The following is a 22941-nucleotide window of genomic DNA, read 5'->3' as shown; positions in this document are numbered from 1 at the left end:
TCCACATTCATACCTGTTACCTGTTTAAGTTCTAATCATCTTTCAAGATTTTAGGACAAAACCTACTTATTCCAGGAACTTATCCTAAAATCATCCCTTCAGGAATTAACAACTTTATCCTGTTATTCCTACATGACTTAATGTCATTATCATACATTTGCCATGTTAAATTTTTATATATACATTATTAATTTCCCAGATAAGTGCTAAACTACTTGAAGAAAGGGTTGCCTCCCCCCCTTAATAGTCCCCATGCCTTTAACATAATTTATAATACATTTATTGGTTGAATCCTCTGGAAGTTTTTTCTTCCTTCTCTTAATCTTGTTGGTAAAATGGTGTGGGATCTATATCAGTTATGGCCCTTATTACATCAGAAGGCCTTTCTTTTGGTTTGTTTGTTTTGCTTTTGTTTTTTTAACATCTTTATTGGAGTATAATTGCTTTACAAAGCTGTGTTAGTTTCTGCTTTATAACAAAGTGAAACAGCTATACATATATCCCTATATCCCTTCCCTCTTGCGTCTCCCTCCCTTCCACCCTCCCTATCCCACCCCTCCAGGTGGTCATAAAGCACCAAGCTGATCTCCCTGTGCTATGTGGCTGCTTCCCACTAGCTATCTATTTTACATTTGGTAGTGTGTATGTGTCCATGCCACTCGCTCATTTTGTCCCAGCTTACCCTTCCCCCTCCCCGTGTCCTCAAGTCCATTCTCTAGTAAGTCTGTGTCTTTATTCCCTTCTTGCCCCTAGGTTCTTCATGACGACTTTTTTTTTTTTTTTTCCCCATATAGGTCCATCCACCTCACTACAAATAACTCAGTTTCGTTCCTTTTTATGGCTGAGTAATATTCCATTGTATATATGTGCCACATCTTCTTTATCCATTCATCTGTTGACGGACACTTAGGTTGCTTCCATGTCCTGGCTATTGTAAATAGAGCTGCAATGAACATTGTGGTACATGACTCTTTTTGAATTATGGTTTTCTCAGGGTATATGCCCAGTAGTGGGATTGCTAGGTCATATGGTAGTTCTATTTTTAGTTTTTTAAGGAACCTCCATACTGTTCTCCATAGTGGCTGTATCAATTGACATTCCCACCAACAGTGTAAGAGGGTTCCCTTTTCTCCACACCCTCTCTAGCATTTATTGTTTGTAGATTTTTTGATGATGCCCATTCTGACTGGTGTGAGGTGATACCACATTGTAGTTTTGATTTGCATTTCTCTAATGATTAATGACGTTGAGAATTCTTTCATGTGTTTGTTGGCAATCTGTATATCTTCTTTGGAGAAATGTCTATTTAGGTCTTCTGCCCATTTTTGGATTGGGTTGTTTGTTTTTTTTTGATATTGAGCTGCATGAACTGCTTGTAAATTTTGGAGATTAATCCTTTGACAGTTGCTTCATTTGCCGATATTTTCTCCCATTCCATCAGAAGGCCGTTGAATGAGAGGTGATATCCTGCCCCACAACTCTCTTGACTACAATACTTTTTTTTTTCTGGGACCTGTGTGTCCACATTCTCACTTAGTGCATGGGCAGTATGGCATGTCACCACAATTCCAAGACCAGAAACAAATATTCATGGAGTTTTTTTCTTGAAAATGTATTTAGAACTATTGTGTTAAATGTGTTTAATGAAAACTACCTCAAATAACTTAAAATTTATTATTGAAATTATCAATAAGTAAATATCCATTTAGAGTTTTCATGTTTCTTGGGAGACTTGTTCAAGTTGTAGAGAGGGAGTTTTTGACATGGTTGTATCTTGAGAACGAGGTTGTATTTTGTAGACTGAGAAAAATATAGATCACATCAACCTGCCATTTTTTAGCTGAAATGGTAAAATTCTGTTAGGCCAGGGAGTTAGTGTACCTTAGAGTAGAAGGAATGTGTTGACAGTATTCTGTGTGTAACAGCACCAGTGTTGTGGAGACAGGAAGTTGGAATGATGCTACTAACCTGTGCATGGACATGGTAGAGCCTCTGTTATTTACATACAGTTCCAAATTATATTGACCAGTCTATCTGTTCCTGTTGTCCTCATTCTTAATCTTGCCAGGTCAGATTTATCAGACCCACTAAAAGTTTGACCATCTGTGAAACTAACATACAGAGATTGCTTGTTTCTTTTCTGTACATTTGGAAAAGCCTTCATCAAAGGAGTTATGCTATAGAGCCCCCATTACAAGCCTTATCATCTTTGGGAAAAGTCTGACCTTGCATAAGGTCTAAGGCCCTCTTCAGGTTATGTGAAGGGCCAACCCTGCCTGTGGCCTAGAGTTTGGCCTGGTTTATCTCCCTGCCAACTACCGGCAGCAAGGAAGCTGATGGTTGTTAAGAAAGAAGAGTTGGTGAGGGGAGCAGGAACTTCTTATCACTCTCTTTTGCAGAGTCTTCCTCTAAGTGTCCCCCAGCCATCACACAGAGGCTCCATGACAACGTCTTAGAAATGAATATGGATGAGGTCATTGCATAGGGTAGGACATGGACTGGTCTGGCTCCAGAAACATTCAGTGCTGAATTTTAGTAACTGATGTTTACTTAGCATTTTGTTCTGCGTACCTTGTGCTTTACAAGGATTGTCCTAGTTAATTCTTACCACAACCTGATGAAATAGGTATTCTAATTCTCACTTTGCAGAAGAGTAAAGTGAGGTTCCGAGAAGGGGAGCGACTTGCCTGTAAATGCTAAAGCTGGGAATTGCAACCAGCTTGTGCCTTAAACAACTATATTTGGATAATTCCAGCCACTAGTACGTGTAAGTGGTTAAAAAAGTAGTTTTAAATGTGGAAGAATTATTATACTTTGCATTTGTTATGTTAGCAAAAAGAAAATGTTATTCATTCGAGTTAATTTGTTAGTGTAGTTACAGGTTGACAGTCTTCGTGCCTGATAAACCTGTGTTGTATTTCTTTTTTTAAAACAACAGTTTGTTTTGTTTTGTTTTTGCTTTTTATTTTTTATTTGTTTTGGCCCCACCGCACTCGGAATCTTAGTTCCCCGACCGGGGATTGAACCTGGGCTCTCAGCAGTGAAAACGCCAAGTCCTAACTACTGGACCGCCAGGGAATTTCCTAAATAACAGTTTAATTGAGATATAATTTATATGCCATATAATTCACCTATTTAAAATGTGTAATTCATTACACATCTAGTATATAAATGTCATCCATCACCGTAATCAGCTTTCAAACATCTTACTTATCCCAAAAAGAAACCTCTACTCATTAGCGGTCGTGCCCTATTCTTTCCCCCACTCCTAGCCATTAGCAACCACTAATCTACTTTTTGTCTCTTTGGATTTGACTATTCTGTACGTTTCTTATGAGTGGCATACAATATGTGATCTCCTATGACTGACTTCTTTCACTTAGTAGAGGGTTTTCAGGGTTGTAGCATGAACAAGTACCTCCTTTTTGTTATTGAATAATGTTCCATTGTATGGATAATACCACATTGTATTTATCCACTCTGTATACCTTTCAGGAGAAGCTATTTTTTCAGTGAGGTTTGTGTTGGTCAGTTTTTTTTGAGGATAGACTTAGCAGTCTCTGTTCTCCCAGATAGTACTCCGTCACCTAGAGCACCCTTGCTGAGTAAGTAAGGAAATTAGTACCTCTTTGATGTATTTCAGTTTAGCTATGTAATCTTGACATTTTTTGCCCCCTTTCTATTTCACTTAACACATAACACGTAAAGGATAAGCCACTATATATACAGGTGGTGTTACTGTGTTACTGGCCTTTCCTGTTTCTAAAGCCATGGTCACCTTCAGTACTATTTAGAGAATACTGATGAAGATAATGTCCTTTGATTTAGTGAAATAAAAAGAAAACTGATAAATTAAAAGAAAAAAACTGATTGTTAATGGTTTGTTAAAGTGTGAATTTAACAAAGTGATACCCTTAATAATGTTCATAAATCTAATATGCCTAATATTAAATAAGTTAGAATACAGGCAGGATTTTTTTTTTAACATGGTTGTAGCCAAAATTCTCAGTATTAGGCAATTCTTTTCTTGGAAAGAAGAATTGTAATGACTTGGTGATACATTTGTGAGCTTATCTGTTTCATCTGTTCCCACCTCTTGTCAATTAAGAGTCTGTGAGGTAGCATCAAGAGTGTCAGCTTGGAGAGGAGGCTCCACCGCTTACTAGCTGTATGATTTCAGACAAGATTTTAAATTTCACTGAGCTTTGATTTCCTCCACCAAAAGTGAAAGTTACTTCCCAAGGTTATGAGCAGTCAGTGTTTATGTAAAACATTTAGCAAGAGCATAGCACAAAGGAAGTAGTCAATAAATGTGGCAGTTGCTGTGTTAATGACCTGAGGTAAATCAAGAAAAGGAATTAAGGTTTGTAGTGTTGCACTGTGCACTCTGCATCACTCAGTTGTTTTGGATAAGTGAGGTAATGAAGGCAATTTTTATGACTTGGATACCAGTTAGACAAATACATTCACCCTTTTTTTTTTTTTTTGAAGTTTTCCTATTTTTTCGTTGATACTTGAGAATGACTGACTTGTTTCTAGAATAAGCCAATAAACTTTTCATTCAGGATTTAAAAAATCTGAGAGATTCATTCTGTAGGGGAGCCCTCTCCTTTAACATTGTAGCATGTTAAGTTTATTTTGATGTAGTTTGATCTGGAGTTGTTCAGTTTTTTGCAGTGACTCTAATTTCTGTCTTTGTCTATGATCATCTAGTGTGACTTTTGATTCTGGAAAAGGCTTTGTTGTAGCTAAACTGCCTATATTCACGAATGCCCTGGCTCATTTTATTCTATGAGTTGTGCATATGTAAGATTCTTGTCAAAGTGCATCTTTTAGAAGTAGGAATTACCTCTTTAATTATGATTTTACTTGAATTCTTTGAGTTATACAGAATCTGCATGTTTAAAACATTTATCAGTCTGGTACTGACTGTTGTGATGTTGCCTAGTTAGTTTGCAAGTAAATATTTAAACCTGGTTAAAATTGACTACACCTCCTAAAATTTACCTTTTTTTTAACCTTGTAATTGATTCTGTTCATACTTAGCTAGCCACACACACACACACACACACACAGATACACACACACACACACACACACACCAATATATTAAGCTTTTAAAGTGGGCACTCTAGTAAAAAAAACTAAGATTGTTTTCAGTGATTATTTTACTTTTTTGAGATACATGGCCAAGTTGTAATTTATCCTGACTGAAAAAAGAAAACTCTGGGCAAAGACTAAAGAAGGCCAATTGTCAAGAAAGACCTAAAATGAGATTAGACTTAGCTAAATCAACTCCACAGGGGTTTACAGTGGAATTTCAGAGATTATCTTGGGGAAGTCTGGAGAAAAGACCATTTTACTTAGACCTTTCTGTTTTTCATGGTGCTGTGCAAGAGAAAAGGCTTCTTCAGAAACACTGATCTCTGCTGGAGTCAACAGAAATAAAACAAAATTTTTCAGCTGTAGCTCTAACACAGTGTACATTAAGAAAAAAAAAATATATATATATATATATTTTTTAAGCCCACACTTTAGCTGAGGTGAAACTTTTATTATGACTATAATTTATCTGTAGGATCCTGTACTTGTGGACTCTGGAATCAGATTGCCTGGGTTCAGATTTCAGCTCTGCCTCTGGCTGACCAGTGGCAACCAAACAACAGCACAGTGTTGTGGGGTAACTGGCATAAGCCACGTGAAGTGCTTAACATAGTGGCTGCTTTCATCATCACCACCACCACCATCGCCGCCACATTAAGAATATCGTTTTATTTTTACTTTATTCTATTTTACTGTTTAGTGAGGAGCTCTCAAAAATAGAGACTGGAGGATACAACATTGTAATGAGTTCCTTTTTAATCAGATTAAGGACGGACTTTGACTGTGTTAATGACCAGGAATTTGAATCATTTTTCCCTTATACCAAGCCCCTGGCTGTAACATAATATTTAACTACATCATGGTATAAAAGGTACGTAATCCATGAAAACCTAGGATATTGGAGAACTGAGGGGACTGATAGAAGCATGTATTAAAATTTTGTGCCTTGATGCTGCTTTGGATGTTAACCTCTGTGCCAAGAAAGCATTACCTGCTGTATTGTTGAGTAAAGTGTAAAAATAACACTGCCTAGCATTTTGTAGAGCCGTTTATAGTTTACAAAGTCTTCTCCACGTACGCTTTGATTCTCACAAATCAACCTGCAATACAGTGTTCTTTCTATTTTCTGTAGTAGACTATTATCTTGAATTTATTACTGGATAACTAGAAGCACTATATTAGAATCCTGTAATAGATTCCTAGGACAGGGTTACAAAGGTACCCAGAGTATTGTTCAAAATAACCTGGCTTATTTACTAAAGGTATCTAGATTCCTATTCTTTTAAAACAATTATTTATTTATCTATTTATTTATTTATTTTTGGCTGCGTTGGGTCTTTGTTTCTGCACGGGGGCTTTCTCTAGTTCGCGGCGAGAGGGGGCTACTCTTTGTTGCGGTGCGCGGGCTTCTCACTGTGGTGGCTTCTCTTGTGGAGCACGAGCTCTAGGGGTGCGGGCTTCAGTAGTTGTGGCGCACGGGCTTAGTTGCTCCACGGCATGTGGGATCTTCCCGGACCAGGGCTCAAACCCGTGTCCCTTGCATTGGCAGGCAGGTTCTTAACCACTGCGCCACCAGGGAAGTCCCGTCCTATTTTAATAACATTCTTTTAGAATATCAGTTAGTAGATGGTTTGTCTTATTATCTGTTTATTTCCTCATTAATTTTTTTGACGGAACTTGATTTGTTTATATTTCTATTAAGAGATGATGCAGAACTGTGTAGGGATTTTATATACTGCTTTAGCTAGTGCATTGAAGTATTTTTAAGTTTTTGGAATGTTAGTAATCAATGTTTGGTGTTTTGTTTAAAATGAAAATGTACTAGTAACAACAACAACAAAACCTGAGGAAATTGTCAGGGAACAATCTCCATAAGCATAAAACTGGTAGGCCCAAAGACTTTCGTGGGTGAGTTATCTTAAACTTTAGTGAATCATTTAAACAGTTTCAGTTCAGAGAGAGAAGTTCCCTAATTCATTTTTACAGAGCCAATATAACACTGATGCCAAAAACTGGCACAGTATATGCATACACACATGAACAATAGGCTAATTTCAAGATGGATATTTTGTTTAACTATATGAGGTAATATTTATTGTCTCTTAGCTTTACCAAGTCCTGTAGGTGATGTGCATTCTCTCAATCCTCACAATAAACCCTGGTACAGTATGGCAGCTGTTTTCCCCACTTTATGAATAAGGGAAGTCTTTGTAAAGAGGAATCTCGAGAGGTTTGAATGAAGGAATGAGTATTGCCCAGAAACACAACTGTAAAGTGGCAGCACCTGCATTGGAGTTGAGTCTTTGACTTGAGAAAGTCCAAAATCTTAACCATTATGCTAGGAGAGATATAAGAGATAAAAGGAACTTTGAATGAAAGAGAGAATCTGGAAGAATATTAAGTAAGTAGCCTTTTATAGGGATTACAATTGTGATAAATACAATAGGATTTTTATTTTCTCCCCAATACATTTACATATTAAAATTTTTTTAAATTAGATTCATGTACTACACTTTCAGTCAGGAAAACTGTTTATAAGTTAGACCAGTGTGTTGGGTAATGTGCACTGCAGCTCCTTAAGACTTTTCTGCCTGATTGCTAAAACTGCTTTTCATTTTCTTTTAAAATAAGACTAGAAGGGATAAGCTCCTATAAAGAGAGCTTGAGTCAGTCAACAGAAGTATTCTCATTTGCAGATAATGAAGCTGTTTTAATGACAGATTTTCAAAGTATGCCAGGAATCTGGCTGTGAAGAATCCTTCACAAGAACTTAGTGCTGAGTCCCAGAGACCAGCTATACAATCCTGGCTTGTTTTATATAATACATTAATTCCTGAAATCATTTAAAATGCACTTTGGAAATTGGTGACAGTGGTAGCTATTGGGGACGGGGAACTATATAGAAAGGGGGACAGTAATGTTTTATACTCTTGGAATATAAATATGTTCATATATAAATCTATTCCCCAAAATAATTTTTTAAAAATGTACCACGGGAACTTGTATGAAGGATTTTAATTTTGACTAATTTCGTTCACCAGTCACCCTAATTTTGTGTGTGTATATCCACCTAGATGTGCTGTGTCTAGAGATTTTCTTTAATATTATTATGGCTCGTAGGAGGGGGTGAAGGAAGACCATCCTAGTGTTTGATCTGGTCCCAGTCTCCTCCCCCAACTGCTCTGCTTTCACTTCTGCCTGAGAATAGTGCTCAGAGCTGAGAGAACTAGAGTATAGTGAGTTGAAGGTATTTTCAGGTTCTTTTTCTGCCATCATATGGACCTCTGCTTTTTAAGCTTGAAGTATAGCATAAACACAAAGATGCACAAATCATAAGTGTACAGTTTGATGAATTTTCGCAAAGTGAACACACATATGTATCCAGCTTTTGCTTTTAGTTGGAGCTAAATGGTTGTTGCTGGGAGTAAATGGTTATGTTTCATGCACCAGTTTTCTGAAAGGACTCTTCTTACTAAAAACAAAATAAAAGGGACTTCCCATGCGGTCCAGTGGTTAAGATTCCGTGCTTCCAATGCGGAGGGCCTGGGTTCGATCCCTGGTCAGGGAAGTAAGATCCCACATGCCAAGTGGTGAAGCCAAATTAAAAAACAACACAAGGGCTTCCCTGGTGGCGCAGTGGTTGAGAGTCCACCTACCGATGCAGGGGACACAGGTTCGTGCCCTGGTCCGGGAAGATCCCACATGCTGCGGAGCGGATAGGCCCGTGAGCCATGGCCGCTAGGCCTGCGTGTCCGGAGCCTGTGCTCCGCAATGGGAGAAGCCACATCAGTGAGAGGCCCACGTACCGCCAAAAAAAAAAAAAACAACACAAAGCAAAAAACCATGCCTGTCAATGTAAGATTGTAGTAAGCCATGTCCTGCCCCCCCAGCTTTATTACATATAACATTGTTTAAGGTGTGTACAATGTGATGATGTGATTTGTGCGTTTGTATATATGTATATATAGTAAGTCAAGTTTTAAGAGTGTTTATTTTTATCTAAGTCAAATATTGAAGGATTTTGATCATCAAAAAAATTCATTGAATGCTTGCTCTATGCCATGCAGTATAAGTGATGTATTTACATGTTATTGAATTTTTACAGCAGCTCTAGAAGATATTATTATTCGTATTTTAGATGGGCACAAAAACTAAATCCTAGAGAGACTGAATAATTTGCCTGAGTTCAAGCACCCAGGGCATGGTGTACAGTCTGGCCTTAAATAGGGTCATTCTGACTCAAGGGCCTGAGTAGTTACTGTTATATCCTGTTTTCGCCATGTGTATTTCTGGTGCATTTGCTGCATGGTAAATATTGTCAGATTGCTTCCTGATAGAGTAAGGGGTCGGGTTTTTGTTTTTTAAATCAAAGGTGGAGGAAGTCATTTCAAAGCAGTGTCTTCATAGGATGAGGCTTCGGGACAGCATTCTGATCGGAAGAGAGGGCACAAGATAAATTTTTACAAGTGCGCTGTGCTTAGTTTGCATGTTTTAGTTTGCATGTTTGCAAGATACTGAAGGTATCTCCTGTACCCAACTCCTGGTATCGCCTTGACCGCCTTGACCGGAGGCAGAGAGATGGTATAAACTACTGGAAAGGTGCTCGTTTAGCATCTTATCTTTAAAGAGGATTATCTCCATTGGGGAATTTTTTCTTTTCTGTTTTCTTTTAGCCGCGCCCGCTGTAGGGCATGCGGGATTTTAGTTCCCCAACCAGGAGACCAGGAATCGAACCCGGCCCCCTGCAGTGGAAGCACGGAGTCTTAACCACTGGACCACCAGGGAAGTCCCTCCATTGGGGAGATTTTTAAAGACTGTTTTTAACCAGCTTTTTGTTTAGGAAAACATTTGATAGATACTTCATTTTAAGCTGTTTCGTAGGGGATCGGCAGGATGTTTCACAACAGCGTGGACCAGATTGAGCTCTGCTATTGGAAAAGCTTGGCAAACAAGTTATTTGAAAGTTCTTTTGCTTTTTTATATCCAAAAACTTGTTGAATAAACTTACTTAATAGAGTTGGAATAATGATCCATAGTTTCTTAAGTATCTGCCTAGGGCTTTGGATCGTGGTATACTGAGGAAACAAGCAAGCCTACTCAGGGTAGTAACATACTGTACTGCTTACAGATTGGTCACTTTCCTTCTCTTTTAACTTGATGGTGTTTCCACATATATCATCAGCCACAAATGGCAACTACATAGTGGACAATGTTGAAATTTGGGGAATTGTTTCTCTTTCCTGCTAACACTTGGTTTGATTTTTATTACTGCTGCTAAAAAAAAATTGTTAATTTTGCTTTCATCACATGTCATAAATTTACCTGAAATTAATAGAAAGGGAAACTGGTATACATATTTTTCTGTCCAGAGCTGTTAACACCTTCACTAAAGTTACAAAACAGTCAAAAATCAGTTTTTCACTACAGTGTAATTTGCTATGGAAGTAGCGGCTTTAATAACTCTGATCTTTAACAGATTTTAATTCTAAGAAGCGTTCCCTCTCTCTTCTCACCTATCATTTGTGATTTAGTTTAGTTCTATTCCAAAAACAAATGGGAAAATAATCTGCAAGTGCCAAATAGCAGAAGATCTCGTAACATAATAATATAACTGTTTGTCTCTTTGGATTACTAGTATCTCAGACATTGGTATAAATAATCAGAGTTGACTCAATTTAGGGAATGCAGTTTAGAATCTTGTAATTCTTTAGAGCAGTGGTTCTGACCCCTTCATACTCATTGGAATCACCTGAGGAGCTTTAATAACATGCTCTGGTTACATCCTTAGATATTCTGATTTGTTTGATCCCATATAGGGTCAGGTACTGATATTTTTAGATGTTTCCCAGTATATAGTCAGGGTTGATGACCACTGGTAGTTTACTGAGATCCCCTGATTTACTGAAGAGGCGATGCTTATTTAACCTAATTATTTAAATGAAGAGTGGGTTTAGAGCTGATTTAGAAGATTTGGAGAAAAAAAATTTTTTAAGTAGCCAGCCAAATGAAATGTAATATTTTTGTTCGGGCATCAATGAAGTGTTGACTCCCTCATTTCTTAAAAGGAGGTAACAGATCTTATTGCTAACTGTTAGAAATGTGGCCATTTTATGACTAGCTCTGACCTTCCTGAAACTCTCTTTTTAAATAAATCTTGGGAAGGAGTCTGGTCAAAATGATAGAGAAAAACTAGGTGGATAAAGTTTGATGGTCTTCAGCAAAGAAACTTGAAGAATAATGTCTAACTTTAATTTATGAATAGTAACAAGAATATATATATATATATATCTTTACTGCCTTAAGCTATTGAGGTTATTTAGGGTAAAGGGAGCTGGTTGTCAAATGAGAGCTTTAAAGCTAAATAAAATGGAGTCCTGTTATGGGCTGAATTGCCCTCCACCCCCCAAATACATATGTTGCAATCCTAACCCCTGATATCTCAGAATGTGACCTTATTTGGAAATAGGGTCATTGTGGATGTAATTAGTTAACATGAGGTTATACTGGAATAGGGTAGGCCACTAATCCAGTATGGTTAGTGTCTTTATAAGAAGAGAAAACTTGGACACACACATATACAGGGAGAACACCATGTGAACATGATGAGGGCCATTTACAAGCCAAGGAGAGAGGCCTGGAGCAGATCCTTCCCTCAAAGCCCTCAGAAGGAACCAACCCTGCTGACACCTTGATTTCAGACATGTAGCCTCTAGAATTGACAGACAATACGTGCCTGTTGTTTTAGCCACCTAACCTGTGGTGCTTTGTTACAGCAGCTCTAGCAAACGAATACAAGTCCCAATATTTTATTTATTAAAAAAATTTAAATCTACGAAAATTCAGCATTTGAAATTTGCCAGTTTTTTCATTTAAGAGACTAGGGTCCATTTCTTTATATGGAATGTCAGAATGTGTGGTTATGAAGTTTTTAGGTTCCTGATGATTCAGTCACTAGTCAGTCAGTTTATAAGGCAGGAGTTTACCATGAGCCCAGATCAGCAGCTGGAGTTTCTGGAGCGTGTGTTTTCCTTCTGTTTATGGTAATAGAGAGAGAGATTCTTTCCAGTCACCTGAGAGGGGTTTCCTAGATCTATTTTGTATATACAGATTCAGGCTTGTTACCTAAGATTCAGAGTTGGTCTGTTCATTGTATGTGAATTAATAGCACCCTGGAGAAATTAGAGATGAACAACTTTGAATATATATCTCAGTGGACTAGAGAAGAGTGGCTTATGTTTTTCATGAGAGGAGCAAATATCTAGAAGGAGAAGACAGTATGGCTAAATTGGGAGTGATCCTGGGAAGTCCCTGGGGACCAAGAGGGACTGGCTGTGCCTTCAAGATAGTTTATAACAGATTTGGATCGGAGAAGCCCTGAAAAAAAGATAATATTGAAAGTCATACCGTAAACACAGCTCCTTGCCTATTCTGGTTTTCTAAACAGAGCTAAGTAAATATGCCAAAAAAACAAAAACCAATCCCAAAGCAAAATGGGACCATGTTTAAAGCTGGTTATAATAGGGAATAGGTAAAGAACATGGACTCTGGAGTCAATTTAAGAGTCTTCCGGGGACTTCCCTGGTGGTGCAGTGGTTAGGACTCCGAGCTCCCAATGCAGGGGGCCTGGGTTCGATCCCTGGTCCGGGAACTAGGTCCCACACACATGCTGCAACTAAGAGTTCACATGCCACAACTAAGGAGCCGGCAAGCTGCAACTGAGGAGCCCACATACCACAACTAAGGAGCCGGCAAGCTACAACTAAGGAGCCTGCCTGCTGCAACTAAGACCCAATGCAACCAAATAAATAATAAATAAATATTTTTTAAAAAGTCTTCCACTTACAATAAATTATTTCCTTTCTCCTTGAGACTTCATTTTCCCATGTATAAAACAGATAATCTTATGTGTCTCCTTAATTGGATTTTGTGATGATGAAATAAAGTGGTAATCCATGTGAAGCAATGAGCAAAATGCCTGGTGCTGATAATATTAGCTAACAGCAGTAGCAAAGCCAGAAGGTATGTGACCACTTGTGCATGCGACTCCCTCCCCCTGGTTCAGTCCATAAGAATGAGTAATCTCTTCTACTGTAATGTTATCAACAGGCAGTTTTCAAATCCATACCTTTAAAATACATCTTAAAACCTGGAAGTGCCCTTGGGATCAACTGGTGCTTTCTTTCATTTAAAGTGAGGAGGATAAGATCATGGTAGTAGGATTGGAGAAGGCCTTGGGTCTCCTGGTGCACAGTCTTCTTTACCTACAGGTTGCCACTCTCTAAATCACACAACCACATGTCCCTTTTCATTCTTAAGTAACCTTTTGCTTCTGTGGAAACTAATTTTTCTCTCTACTTTTTGTATGTTTGAAATTTGTCTTAAAACAGTTTTTAAATTATTTTAAAATTTGAACTGAAATTAAAAATGATTGTTTAACGCAAATTAGAATATGCTTGATTATACACAGACTGCCTCTGTTAGGGAACAAAGAAATTGGCAACAGTGGTTGCTTCTGGAGAGGGGCACTGAGGTAGATGTAGCATTGATTATAGTGGTGTATGACAGGGTGTTCTAACACCTGTACATCTGGAGACTATAGCGTCATCAGCTCCAATCCAGTTACAGAGTAAGAGAATAGGACAAGGCAGAAGGTAGTAACACGTATCTGTAGTTCTTTGAAACTTGGGAACTTTATAGATTCTGAAAAAATTTTGGAGATATCCCTTGTAATAGCCACACTCTAAACACTCACTACCCAAACTTAAGGAGCCAAATAGATGTGGGTAGGGAGAAATACTTCGCTTTCATTTGAGGGCTTCTCCTGTGAATTGCGTCGACCTGCCTCTGTCTCTGACTTAGTGGTGATCTTGGGTAAATTTCTTAACCTAATTCTTTATCTGCCAGTGGATAGAAATGATAAGCCCTGTCCTTACCTGGTACATGGAGTTGTTGTGGCTTAAAATGAAATCATGAGAATTAACTCTGGGCTCAGCCTTGTCAGAAGACAAGGAGCTTAAGTTTAGCTCTTAGGAGAGAAGAGGAGAAGGGCTGTTAACAAGCATGTGCTCATGCTAAGTTGGGTTGCATGTGCAGCATTCACTCTCAAAAAAGAGAAGGGCAAGGCAATGACTATACTGTGGCTACTCTGTATGATACTCTCTCTAGTGCCTCCCTGTGTGTGTTTTACATTGTAATGTTTGAGCCTCTTTCTGTTTTAAAACTTATGATTTGGAGAGCCAGTTCCTTCTGACTAATTTCCTCTTTTCTGAAATAGGAAGAGACATTTTAAAATAAAGCAATCCAAATATGTTTTAGTGTTAATGTTATCTATAAATTTCAGAACATAACATTCTTGAAGGCACAGATAGTATCTGTTTAGTACCTATGATACCATATACTTAATTTAGGTAATTAAATTCTTATATAAGAAGTAATATTTAACTTCTGTGCACTGCTACAAACATTAATTTTAAAAGGCTGAGGCTGCTTAGTTATAATGAAATCATAAATAATATTTTCAATATATATATATTTTAAGAAACAGGATATTTACATGAGCTATCTTCCCATAAGATACTTATTAATTATGAAAGGAAAAATAGTAACTTTATGGTAGAGAAGCCTGGTAGACCCCACCCTAACTGAATGATCAAAGTTAATATCACTAGTAATGGGACAAAAAGGTTTTTTTGACCTCCTGATAAGATATATTTGAAAGGACACAAGATTACTTTTTTTTATTCTAGCCAAAAATGCAGACTGAATCTAATGATGAGTTAATATCACAAAAACCCAAATTGGGGGACATTTTATGAAACAAATGGCCTGTATTCTTCCAAAGTGTCAAGATCATGAAAGACAAAGAAAAACTGAGAAACTGCTCCAGATTAAAGGAGAAGAAATTGTTCTAGAGTAAAGGAGTTGTCATGAAGAAACATGATATTTACTAAATGAAACTTAGGATCCTGATCTCAATTTTTTTTCCCATTTAAAAAAAAAAAAGACATTAATGAGACGGAGAAATTTGAATAAGGTCTATAGATTAAATAATAGTACTGTATCAATGTTACTTTCCTGGTTTTGATAATTGTGCTATCTTTGTATAAGATAATGGTCATATATTTAGAAAATATATACTTAAATATTTAGGGTTAAAGGAGCAGTATGTCTACCACTTTCAAATAAGTCAGAAAAACTATAGATATAGAAATGATAATATAGAAAGAGGATGATAGACATGATTAAGTGTTAAAATTTGGGGAATGTGGATGAAGGTTGTAGGAGAATTCTTTGTACTACTTTTACAACTTTTTAAAGTCTGAAGTTTTTTAATTTTTAAAGTAAAAGAGAAATGTAATGACGTCTTAATCGATTTTTTTCATCAATAGACTGTTTAGTGTATATTAGTGGTTTAGGGGATGATGATTTGCAGAGAAATGTTACTATGAAAGTGTAACAAATGAACAGAACCCTTACCATATGGCAAGTAGAGCAATATAAAACAAGTTAATAAATGTCAGCATTTTTACTATATTTAAAAAGTAATTCTTTTATAGCTAGCCCTTACTATATAGTATTATGATTCATGTATACTTAGGTACATTCAAAACATTTTTTTATTTGGCTTTCACTTTTAACATTGAATTTTTTCGTGACTAATTAACTGATTTTTGAGTAGGCTGTTAAAAATCCTCTCTGCCTCAGTTTCCTGATCTGTAAAATGAGATGGCTAGACTAGAGTTCTTCCAGTTCTCGACTTCCCTGATCTTATAACCAGATAGAAAGTGAAAGTTAATTTTCCCAATTGAATCAAAAGCAGTTAGTTGTTAAACACAGCCTGTGTGCCAAGTGACAGTGTAATATTTATTAAGCTCACAGATTTTTTTCTGTCAAAGAAACTTTTGCTGAGATTTTATTTAATTGTACATTTCATTTGTATGCCACTTCTTATGCATTAATGATTCTAGATTTTTTAATTTAGTGAGCTTTAAAAACATACTTTTATGGAATTTCCCAATGAAAACTTGTCTGTTAAGACCCAAAATTGATAATGAAAGTTTTATTTGGTCTTAGTAGATATATATTCTCTGTATCCTAGAAAGCTTGTCAATATACAAGTAGCTGATGATGTGAAAACTAAATTGTGTAAAATAATTTGGGTTGTATTTAACAAAAGCAAAACTTTGTTAATCATTTTTTTCCTTCACCCCTCCCAGCTTGGTGATCCAGCTATTTTTCCTGCCGTCATTGTGGAACACGTTCCTGGTGCTGATATTCTCAATAGCTATGCGGGTCTAGCCTGTGTGGAGGAGCCCAATGACATGATCACTGAGAGCTCCTTGGATGTCGCCGAAGAGGAAATCATCGATGAGGATGACGACGACATAACCCTTACAGGTGTGCGAGCCTCTGACAGCACCTTCCTTCAGCATAGTTTTAGTCAGTGGGTTAGCCCTGTGATTTGGGGGATATAAAAAGTTCTTGACTCGGTTTTAAGTAACTCCATTACCGGCTAGAGCCCTGTGGGAAGAAGGAAATGACGTTTTCTTTCTCATCTGCCTGTGCTTCATAGTGCTCACTTATCTCCTCCCGCTTCTTTCCTAAATAGAGATGAACGTGATGAAATAGAAGGTGTGTAAGAGGAACCAAACCAACTCGGTTCACCAAGTTTTCACTGAGCACTGTTTGTGTGCCCAGCTCTGTACTCCTGATAACAAATTAATGAGAGGTTGTTTGCAGGGCAAAAGATAGGAATATTCTTTTGTTACTGCTGCCGCAGGAAGCAAAATAGGAGGCCGTGACCCAAATGTAGGATAAGGTGCAGAGGTTTAAAGATTTGTTCAGTCAGAACTAATAGGATATTTCACACTGAATGTGTGTTGAGGTGGTGCTTTTTTCCATCAGTTTTAGAAACTGGTGCATGCATTTGTAATTTTATACATTTACATTCATATATCTTGGCCAGAGATGTTGGAGGTGTTTGAGAAAGTTAATTACTTAGAAGCAAAGATTATTTGAATATTTACTCTTTTTTTTTAAAGTTTTATTTATTTATTTATTTATGGCCGTGTTGGGTCTTCGTTGCTGCGTGCGGGCTTTCTCGCGAGTAGGGGCTACTCTTCGTTGTGGTGCACGGGCTTCTCTTGTTGCGGAGCACAGGCTCTAGGTGCGCAGGCTTCGGTAGTTGTGGCACGCAGCCTCAGTAGTTGTGGCGTACGGGCTTAGTTGCTACACCGCATGTGGGATCTTCCCAGACCAGGGCTCGAACCCATGTCCCCTGCATTGGCAGGCAGATAGATTCTTAACCACTGTGCCACCAGGGAAGCTCTGAATATTTATTCTTAAATTAAAAACATTAACATTAGTCACAGTATTATCAACTAAACCTGGACTTTATTCCACGCATTTCACACTAACATCCTTTTTCTATTGCAGGATCCTATCTTGAATCTCACATTGCAATTTGTTGGTAATTTTTCCTAGTCGCTTCCAGTCTATGACAGTTCCTCTGTCTTTCCTTGTCTCTCATAACCTTGATGCTTTTGAGGAGTACTGGTCAGACAGTACTGCCCCTCAATTTTTTTTCTGTGATATTTTCTCATGATTGGAATGAGATAATCCATTTTGGGCAAAAATACCTCCAAAATGGCATTGTCTTCTTATCATTGTATCATATTAACATAGTAGATTTTTTTAAAAGTACGGATTTAATTCTCACAGCAGAAAAAGAAAACTGAAATTAGAGAAGTTAAATGACTTGCTTATGTCATGCACCCAGTGACTGAGTCATTGATAACACTGATGAACAACACTTAGTTTGTGTACTGTCCTCTTATTTTTTACAAAGCATGTTCTCATATATTCACATTTTTGTTCAGAGCAACCCAATGAAAGTTTTTGATAAATCTATATTTGTTTCTCGCTTATCAATAAGACAGTTGGATTAATCATATTAGAGGTTTCAACTCATCACTGACTGTGTACTTCATGTTTTGTATAACAGAATGACCACCACTATGCATGTGTGTGTTGTGTAGCTAATGGGGTTTTCGCCACAGTGTGTTCTGACCTACTTTCTTGATGCCGTAGGGTAAGGCTACACGCTTTGTGGGTTGGGAACCAGGGTCTCCCTTGAAAGAGTGTTTATTCCTGGTTTTAGTCACCAAGGAAGATATTGGTCCTCAAAGAAGAAATGGAGACTAGGAAAGCAGATCTTGGATCTTTAGGAGAAGGAATTATTTCTTCCTTCCAGTGCTTCACTCTCTTGGGCTTAGACTTGAAGATAGCTGATGACGTGATGCAGACAAGCTCCTTCCTTCCTGGAAAACAGAACTGGTATGGAATGGATCCAGGAAATAAGCCACATCTTGAAAATCAGATTTGCTATTTGTGTGTTTCTTCTTTCTTGCCTTTCTTAACTTCCAACCCAAACCTTTGTTTAACTCTTCTGTACTTGTTCGAGTCATGTCATGAGAAATGAAAGGATCTTATAGCCCTCCTTAGTCCAGAGTGGGGGAGGGGAGAGTACTGCACTTTTGAGAAACTACAGGGAAGATGGTGATGGGGATAGGACAGTTTATAAACTAATTATGAGACCTAGGTAGCACTTCAGATTATAAGGAATATTTTTAACATTTTTAGACATGATAACAGCATTGTGTTAGATTCTTTATCTTTTAGATACATATGCTCAAATACTTAGAAATAAAATACAGTGTCATGGATTCCTTCAGAGTAAGCCTGGGGGTCAGGGTGTGTGTGAGGGGACCTTGAGCAGTAAGTGGAGTATGGATGAAAAAAAATTGATTATGTTTTGATAATGATTGATGCTGAGAACGGATATGTGAGAATTCATTATACTGTGTCCCATAATTTTGATTCTGTTTAAAATTTTAAATAAAAAGATCAAACTATTTTTATGGACTTGAGAGTTATATTAGATGGCAGCTGTCATCGATAACCCCTGATTTCAAATTTTCATGTTCATCAGAACACTTTCATTTTTTCTCTTTTTTTTTTTTTTTTGTGGTACGCGGGCCTCTCACTGCTCTCCCGTTGCGGAGCACAGGCTCTGGATTCGCAGCCCCCGTGGCCATGGCTCACGGGCCCAGCTGCTCCGCGGCGTGTGGGATCCTCCCGGACCGGGGCACGAACCCGTGTCCCCTGCATCGGCAGGCAGACTCCCAACCACTGCACCACCAGGGAAGCCCAAACACTTTCATTTTTATCATTTATTTATCTCATATCAAGTTTGATATAAATTTTAACCTTTAAAATGTATAATGATAAAATACTACTTTTATCTGTTTATATGTTGGGGTTTTATATAACATTTCCTTTGAAACAAGGCTGTGCTATTAAAAATTTATGAAAAACATTTGACTATGAGCTTTATCTATGTGGAGATCCTTCCATTACCAGTCTTGAGTCTAAAATTGAAATTATTAAAGGAGATGGACCTCTTTGGACCCCTCAGCCAGCTATCCGGGATCCAGCCCCACTCACAGGTGGGCCAACAGCAGCTTTTGGACACCCTGGACCCCACGGCCAGCCGTGTCAGGAACTGGCCCTGCCCACCAGCAGGCTGACACTAGATCTTGGGATCCTGAGCCCCACAACTACCCACTCTAGAACCTGGCTCTGCGCACTTGTCAGCCAACACTAGCCCTGGGACCACCTGGGGTCCCTGGCAGCCTCTGCGCAAGGCAGGACCTAGCGAACAACTGGACCACAGGCCAGCCACACCTACCAGACCATCCACAATAGTTAGCCTATCACAACAGAAGGACCCACGCAGTCCACTAGGGAGCACCCCAGAACACATAGCTCTGGTGACCAGAGGGGAGACCACAGCTGGGATGCATAGGACGGCACCTACAGAAGGCCACTTCTCCAAGGTCGGGAAATGTAACCAACCTACCAAATACATAGAAATAAAAAGAGCAAGTTAAATAAAATGAAGTGACAGAGGAATATCTTCCAAATAAAGGAAAAAGATAAAACCCCAGAAGAACTAAGTGGAGATAGGCAGCCTGCCCTATAAAGAGTTCAAGATGATGATCGTAAACATGTTCAAGGAACTGTGGAGAAGAATGGGTGCACAGAGCAAGAAGTTAGAAGTTTTTAATAAAGAGTTAGAAAATGTAAAGAACAACCAAACAGATGAAGAGTACAGTAACTGAAATGAAAAATACACTGGAAGGAATTACAGTAGACTAAATGACACAGAGGAACAGATCAGTGAGCTGGGAGTCAAGAGTAGTGGAAATCATTGGAGTTGAACAGAAAAAGGAAAAAATTATAGAAAGAAATGAGACAGTTTAAGAGACCTCTCAGACAACATCAAGCATACTAGTATTTGCATTATAGGGGTTTCAGAGGAGAAGAGACAGAGAAAGGGGCAGAGAACATGTTTGAATACATAATAGCTGAAAACTTTCCTGACCTGGGAAAGGACACAGACATCCATGTCCAGGAAGCACAGAGAGTCCCAAACAGGATCAACCCAAAGAGGACCACAACAAGACACATTGTAATTAAAGTAGCAGAAATTAAAGAGAGAATTTTAAAAGCAGCAAGGGAAAAGCAACAAGTTACATACAAAGGAACTCCCATAAGGCTATGAGCTGACTTTTTAGCAGAAACCCTGCAGGCCAGAAGGGAGTGGCTCAATATATTTAAAGTGGTGAAAGGGGAGAACCTACAACCAAGAATACTCTACCCAGCAAGGCTTTCATTCAGGTTTGATGGAGAGATCAAGTTTTACAGACAAGCAAAAGTTAAAAGAGTTCAGCACCAACAAACCAGCTTTACAAGAAACGTTAAAGGGATTTCTCTAACCAAAAAAAGGTCACAACAAGAAATATGAAAATTATGAAAGGAAAAATTATGAAAGGAAAAATCTCATTGGTAAAGGCAAATATACAGTAAAGGGAGTAAATCAGCCATGTATAAAGCTAGTAGGAAGGTTAAAAGACAAACAGCATAAAACCATCTGTATTCACAATGAGTAGTTAAGGGATACACAAAACAGAAAGACGTAAAACATGATGTCAGAAATAGTAAATGTGGAGTTGGGGAGTAAAAATGCAGGGTTAAAATGCGTTTGAAATTAAGTGATCAACAACTTAATATGTATATTGCTATATACAGTGTGGAGAATACAGTAAATAACTAGGTAATATCTTTGTATGATGATGTGTCTTAACTAGACATATTGTGGTGATCATTTTGATATGTATAGCAATACCACATCACTATGTTGAGGAACTAACAGTGTTGTAGGTCAGGTGTACTTCGAAAACAAATAAACAAACTCATAGAAAATGAGATCAGATTTGTGGTTACCAGAGGCAGGGGTGGGGGGAATGGGAATTGGACCAAGGTGGTCAAAAGGTACAAACATCCAGTTAGAAGATAAAAAAGTACTAGGGATATAATGTACAATATGATAAATATAATTAACACTGCTATATGTTATATATAAAAGTTGTTAAAAGAGTAATTCCTCAGTTCTTATCACAAGAAAAATTTTTTTGTGTTTCTTTAATTTTGTATCTATGAGATGATGGGTGTTCACTAAACTTATTGTGATAATCATTTCACGATGTACATAAGTCAGATCATGCTGTACACCTTAAACTTACACAATGCTGTATGTCAATTATAATCTCAATAAAATTGGAAGGAAGAAAGGCTTATGGGTTTTATTGTTGCTTACAAGAAATTTTTGTAATCTATTTAATGAAGGGCAAACATTTTCTTTATATTTTTAAAAGCTTAGTTGTACTTTTTTTTGGTTTTCCTTCCTGTTTCATGTAGGAGCCACCAATTTATTTTGTATTTCCTGACCTAAGCACTGAAGCTAAGTGGAATAAACAAAGTTTTACAAATTAGATTACTGATATTAACCACATTTAACTTGCCTTACGTTTTTGAAATTCAGAAGGTAGCATGATTTCTATATGTAGTTGTGGAATGATTTCTAGTGTATATGAAGTTTAAAAAGCAAGGGTCAGTACAGCATGAATGGTTACCTATTATTTAAGATAGGGGAAAGAATATAAATGATATGTATGTGTTTGCTTACATTTAAAAATAGAAAGATATGGGTTTCCCTGGTGGCACGGTGGTTAAGAATCCGCCTGCCAATGCAGGAGACACGGGTTCGAGCGCTGGTCTGGGAAGATCCCACATGCCGTGGAGCAACTAAGCCTGTGTGCCACAACTACTGAGCCTGTGCTCTAGAGCCCGTGAGCCACAACTACTGAGCCCGCATGCTGCAACTACTGAAACCCACGTGCCTAGAGCCCGTGCTCCGCAGCAAGAGAAGCCACAGCAATGAGAAGCCCGCGCACCACAGCAACAAGTAGCCCCTGCTCTCCACAACTAGAGAAAGCCCACGCCCAGCAATGAAGACCCAACACAGCCAAAAATAAATAAAATAAATAGATTTTATAATAGATAAAACCAAAAGCTAATAAAAATCTTTCAAACTTAGTGGTCACTTTTTTTTTCTTAAATACTTATTTACTTATTTATTTATTTGGCTGCGCCGGGTCTTAGTTGCGGTACGAGGGATCTTTTAGTTGTAGCATGCGGGATCTTTATTTGTGGCATGCGGGCTCTTAGTTGGGGCATGCGGGATCTAGTTCCCCGACCAGGGGTTGAACCTCGGCCCCCTGCACTGGGAGCATAGAGTTGTAACCACTGGACTACCAGGGAAGTCCCTGTGGTCACTTTTGAAAGATCCCATTTATTATTCTGAAAATCAGTAAATAACAGAAAAAGAACCAAGTGTTTAATTTGCCCTTATTGTGTGAACCATGGCTCAGGGTA

The 22941-nt window shown here is 38.0% G+C and overlaps 1 protein-coding gene across 3 annotated transcripts in view; it reads left to right on the top strand.

The window, feature by feature from the left end:
- Positions 1-22941, top strand: part of ELF1 (E74 like ETS transcription factor 1) — a gene marked incomplete at both ends in the record, with an annotated part of 52459 nt that overhangs the window by 5689 nt on the left and 23829 nt on the right. For all 3 annotated transcript variants that reach the window (XM_079722035.1, XM_079722034.1, XM_079722033.1), the window contains one exon: positions 16320-16500. In XM_079722035.1, the coding sequence (XP_079578161.1) occupies positions 16320-16500 (181 nt within the window). The remainder of the gene's footprint in view (positions 1-16319; positions 16501-22941) is intronic.

This window comes from Hyperoodon ampullatus, assembly GCF_949752795.1.
Source record: "Hyperoodon ampullatus genome assembly, chromosome: 16".
Classification (NCBI taxonomy): Eukaryota; Metazoa; Chordata; class Mammalia; order Artiodactyla; family Ziphiidae; genus Hyperoodon; species Hyperoodon ampullatus.
The sequence above is the reverse complement of the archived record's forward strand: the minus strand, read 5'-3'. Positions and strand labels throughout refer to the sequence as shown.